Source organism: Triticum aestivum, chromosome 4A (assembly GCF_018294505.1).
Source record: "Triticum aestivum cultivar Chinese Spring chromosome 4A, IWGSC CS RefSeq v2.1, whole genome shotgun sequence".
NCBI lineage: Eukaryota > Viridiplantae > Streptophyta > Magnoliopsida > Poales > Poaceae > Triticum > Triticum aestivum.
The window spans coordinates 696,215,896-696,221,492 of NC_057803.1; the positions used below are offsets into that span (position 1 = coordinate 696,215,896).

The 5,597-nt window shown below is 46.5% G+C and overlaps 1 protein-coding gene across 1 annotated transcript; it reads right to left on the bottom strand.

Annotated features, from left to right (window-relative positions):
• Positions 1-2,998: 2,998 nt before the first annotated feature.
• On the bottom strand, positions 2,999-4,061 carry LOC123083199 (histone H1). Its single transcript, XM_044505303.1, has 2 exons — positions 3,701-4,061; positions 2,999-3,614 (listed from the first exon to the last, which is right to left on the bottom strand). Exons 1-2 carry the CDS (start codon positions 3,953-3,955, stop codon positions 3,252-3,254), a joined length of 618 nt encoding a protein of 205 aa, XP_044361238.1. The 5' UTR covers positions 3,956-4,061; the 3' UTR covers positions 2,999-3,251.
• Positions 4,062-5,597: the final 1,536 nt, after the last annotated feature.

The window sequence follows — 5,597 nt, forward strand, 5'->3', positions numbered from 1 at the left end:
AATTAAAAACATGATATATTGTAATGTTTTTAAACAAAACTTTAAAACTGGGAGACCTAGGCCTTAAACAGCGTGCATCATGTCTGCATAGCTGCAAACAGAATATCCTAGTATGAAAACAGTGAAAACATGGTGTCAAGATGTAGTGGTAGTCTAATATATATTTTTCCATTTTAAACAATTTAGATAGTTCAGAGTTCATATTATCACAGAGAAAATGGAAGCAAAAATTAAACAATAAAATTCATTAAAAAATATCATTAATTAGTTTATCAAACATAAACTATGTTTGATGTTATTTGTGAAAAGTGATAAGGAAACAACTCTAACATCTAAGGAGGCACTTGCAGTTGTCTGTGTGCTTTAAACTCCATCTACCACACATTGCACCATCAACATAAGCTAACACATCAATTTATTATAAAACTACTAGACAGTGCATGCATTCATCACAAACTTTACTAATTACCACCTCATTAGTTGCATTAGTTCTCATAACTAATTCACATTGCATAGGAATTGTCCTAATTGTGTAGGCTCCATGTGTGCTTTCATTCCCTTCCAAGCAAGTAGTATTCCAACGTATTTTTGAAGAATAACAAAATGGTAAATTGGCAAATAAAATACCAATCTAGATGACCATCCCCGATTTCGAGCAGTTGAGAGAGCTTACAAATGAGCAACAGGTAGTACCTGGTAACATGTATAGTTGCATGATAGAATACCTGGCCCAAATTTGACTAAATAGGATGATCAAACACGCAATAGTAACCTGAGTTCCATTTTGTCATCGGAACGTAGGCAAATTAAAGGAAGCACGGAATTATTAACATGGCCAAGAACTATAAAGTGTGCCCACTGTGATATTAAATTACTGGAGTGTTCATAGAAAAAGTAATTAGATGATCACACTGAAATAATATGACAATTTTACTTGCTGGAAAATATGCCATTACAGATTTAGGGGCAGGATAACAGTGCATTTGCTGTGCATATAGTCCCGTGGATATGAGCGAAGAGGAAGGTATATAGTGGATCAATCAGAAGCATTAGCCACGCATCACCATAAAAAATTGCCCCAAATGTTAGCTTGTCAGTGGAGGACTCATTGTACTTGTAAAAAACTGGTTGGAAGTAAAATGTATGCTAGAAGAAAACAGATTGAACAACTCGTAGACCAAGAGTGTTTAACCTTAGTTATGGGCACGCAAAGAAAGAATGTAGTTTACTCCTTACATGAGAAGTACGATGCAACAAAATTAAAAATTCAACGGTATGGGACTCATGTCTTCTCACAAAATTCGCGCGCTATAGCCGTGGCTGCGGAAGGCATCTCAATTTTAATGTACTTCTCTGATCGAAGCTACAATGTGCCTAAGGAAGTGCCCTGATCCTGATGAACCTCTTGATTTACAAATTCAACCTAATGCAAATCGTGATATAAGAAACTTCCAGTCACGATGAACTTCCAGATATTTAAATCTGCTCCGAAAAAATCACAGGATGGCGGCTTTATTGACTTCGAGTATCTCTAGTAAGGCTGATAGAGACACATTCATATCGGACGAGGACGACGCGATCTGAGGTAGCCGACGGCTGCACAAGCAGCAAGTGTGCATCCTTTCCCCGCTAGATTCACAGATTTCCCCCCATTCCTGCAGGGGCGAAATTAAGGGAGGGATGCGATGGTGGGCGGTGCCCCGTCGCGTTGGTGTGCTCCCCTGTAGCGGCGTGCTTTTGCAAACAACCACTGCCCTGTTGCGGTTAGTAGCGGGGCGCTCGACGCAAGCAACAACGACGGTGTTTCTGCACACTTTTTTCATTTTGCAAAATTTTCTGCAACATTATCTATGTTGCAAAACTTTCTTCCACAACATCACCGTTGTTGCAAAAAGAAAGGAAGACCGAAAAAAATTCTGCAACACGACCTATGTTGCATAAAAAAATTCCGCAACACGGCCTGTGTTGCAAAAGAAAATCCGCAACCCAACCTATGTTGTAAAAAAAAACACAACCTCTATGAAAATGTTGTTTCTGCAACAAGGTCTTCGTTGCAAAGGTAGAAGAGCACATTTTTTAAAGCAGATAGAAGAGCACGTTTAGCGATTAGATTGTGTTAAATCTAACGGCTTGCAAGACGGAGAATCTTTTAAAAAAATTCGCCGGCAGGCGCGTAGCGGCCCCCAATTCAAATTGCACTGGATTCACCGCAGTAGAAAATATTTTTTTCTCGTGTGGAAGCAAACTGCATGGCCCATAATTACAAGCAACGCTAACAGTAAGAATAGACGAGATTATTGGAAGCAGTTATCAGGGATTGTTTCCGAAAAACGGTGCTTTCATTGCTAAAACAAAATGCTTACATCCATGGAAGCAAGGATTTTTGTTTTTTGTGAAAGCAGTATTGTGATGTTTTTGAAACAATATATAATTAGACACAATCTTATTGTGTTCACCAATTGATGGAAACATAAATTACAGCGTGTAAGAGGGAAAAAAATCCACATCAAAGCAGTTCATTCGGAAGCAAAACTAAATAGAATTAGAAACAACATTTTTTGTAAGGCCGCAAATTATACCTCGTTCAATGCCAATTTTTTGTAGTTACTACTCTCCTTACCGTCCAAAATTTGTTGGCTAAATATATGGAAGACATTGAATTAGTTTCCTAAATAACGGACGTAATTAGCTCGGTCAGGTTTTAAATTTGGATTCTGCGTGTGCGCAGGGGCCACTGCTCATTCAACGGCTATACGAGCTTCCATCCAACGGCTTGCTGCTGGCCTGATAGGAAGCTAGGATGAGTAGTCTGATCCCTAGCGGTTCTCATAAAAAATTTGCGAGCTGCTCTGATGTTGGGTTGTTTTTAAGGAATCGTCTACTTGCTCTTCCAAGACATGAGCTCCCCACAAGATCCTTGGATTGCCATGGTCAGCAGCATCGACGGTCAGTTCCCCCTACCAATCGGAAACCAGAAACCGGAGAGGGGAGGAGCAGAGCATGATCACAACATAGAGACGAGTTGTACAGGCATCAGTCTTGCAGAAGATTTGCAGCCACAGCCACATTCACCATCTTCTCCTTCCTCGCGTCCATGGACGCCGGGACACGAGAGCGCCATTATTGCCGGGAAAACACGCACACGGGTAGATATTTACAGAACACCGAGCTCGATCGAACGTGCCCGTACGACTAGTACTGCTACGGAGTAGATATGTACAGGGGACAGGGCATCGGCGGCGGCGGTGGCATCAGGCGCTGGCCTTGTTGGCCTTCCGGGCGCGGATCGACTTGGGCTGCTTCGGCTTCGGCTTCGCCGGCGGCGGCCCGGCCTTCTTCGCCCTCTTCGGCCGCGCCTTCTTCGACGCGGCCTTCTTGGTGGTCCTCTTCTTGGCCGGCAGGGCCTTCTTCTCCTCGGCGGGAGCGAGGCGGAAGGAGGCCTTGACCCGGACGAGCCGGCCCTTGGCGGCGAAGCTCCGCAGCTGCGCGGCCAGCACCTTGCGGTAGTTGCCCGGCAGCGCCTCCCCGTGCCGCTCCCCGACGCGCTTCGCGATCGCGTACGCGCTCGCCCCCGCCTGGCCGTCGCCCGCCGCCATGATCGCCTCCTTGATCATCTTCACACAGAAAGATCATTTCAGAACTCAACACAAAGACTGAACTCCTCCCGTACCTTAATCACATCAGGACAGAGTTCGCTCACCTCGAAGTAGGGCGGGTGGTGCGGCCCCGCCGACCGGGGCTTCCTGCTCCTCGGCTTCTTCTCCTCCCCCTCCGCCTTCTTCACCTCACCACCTTCCTCCGCCTTCTTCGCCTCACCGCCGGCGACCTCCATCTCCTCCCCGCCCGCACCCGCCTGCTTCACCTCATCAACCTTCTCCGGCGTAGCAACCGCCTCCGCCTTTTCGCCGGCTCCGACCACCGCCTTAGCAGCAGCCTCCTCCATCACGGTCGCCATCGAACGAAGCAGAGCACCTCCCCCTCTTTCTTTTTCTTGGAGAAAAGCAGAGCAGCTTCTAGCGAGTGGTGACTGGTGAAGCGGAACTCAGAGCTGTGGCGAGGTGCGGTGGTCCGAGGCCCGCGCTTTATACCGGCGGGCGGGGCGCTGCCATTGGCCGGCCAGCCGCGCGCCGGATCGCGATCCGTGGGGCGCGAGATCGCGGGCGTACGCGTGCCATTGCCTCGCGACGCGTGTGTTTCTTCTCGTGTGTTCGTCGCCGGGCGTGTGCTTCTGTGTTTTCCGGCGGGTTCGGTGCACGTGCGTGCGTGTGCCACCGTCCGTTTGCTGTGCGTGTGTGCACGATCGTGTCACCCGCCTCGGCTCGTTCGACTTGGCGATGGGTGATGTAAGTGTTAGGAAATATTATCTGTTACTCACTCCGTTCAGAGTTAGAAAAAACTTGTCCTAAGCTTGTTCATTAAATGGGAACGTATCCTGTGAAAATGAACTGGTGGTGCAAATCTGAAAAGTTTGCCCGTGAGACTATGGATCTAAAATCAACGCATCTAGTAAGAGGTGGGAGGGTTCAGAAGATAACTAATAACACTTCCACACATAACCCCCTACACGTACGAACCAAGACTCAAGTCATCCATGCCTAGACTTCTGGTCGTCACGCCAAACACATAATGGAGATCCATCCATGCAAAGCGCCGCCGTCGACCCTCCTACTAGACTCCCATGTATGTGTGACGGCGCGGCGCTCATCACCGCCCCTACCTAGCGGCGGCGACATCCATTCTATGAGTATGGATCCAGCAACTTCCGATAAAGCACCAAATCAATCTCCCCGTACCCTTGCAGAGGTATGTGGTACATGTCTCTGATTAATTCTGTTAGTCCTTGGAGCAAACGTGATCAAGTGATGTTTTGATACGTATCCATACCCGCTGTTGTTGAACTACAGATGGAACCTAGGCTCGGTTGTGAATTTTCATTGCAAACCAATGGTGCCAATAATAGACAACCAGAAATCAATCTCCCTCCAGTCATCCAGGATAGCTTCAGCACACCCAAGAAAGGAGCTAGCAGCGGGCCTTTTTGTGTGAGCATCTATTTTATCCTCAGTTTTTGTAATATTCCTCTAACCGATATTAATTTCTGATGCACTCCGTCCTGTAATTTTAGGGTTCATCGTGTACACCGGAATGTGATGAAAATCTAAAGCCGGCTGTAGGCATGACATTCGAGAACATGGAAGCCGTCGAAGAGTTCTACAAGGCTTATGCACACAACGTTGGCTTTTCAGTTCGAATCGGTCAGAAGAGGACTGTAGATAATTTGGTGGTCTGGAGACGATTTTTGTGTGCCAAAGCAGGTTTCATATCCAAGGCAGAGGAAGACAAGAAGGTTGTGACCTGAAATAAGCCAAATAAGCAGAAGAAGACAAAGATTACTAGATGTGGTTGCGAAGCTATGATAACTGTCAAGCTTATGCAGGGTGACATATACTCAATAGTATATTTTCATGAAGAACACACACATGAATTTGTCACACCTAGCAAACAACATTTAATCAAGTCAAATAGACAAGTTAGTCAGAGGGCCAAGACCACTCTGTTCACATGCCATGCAGCTAGCATTGGCACATCTGGTGCCT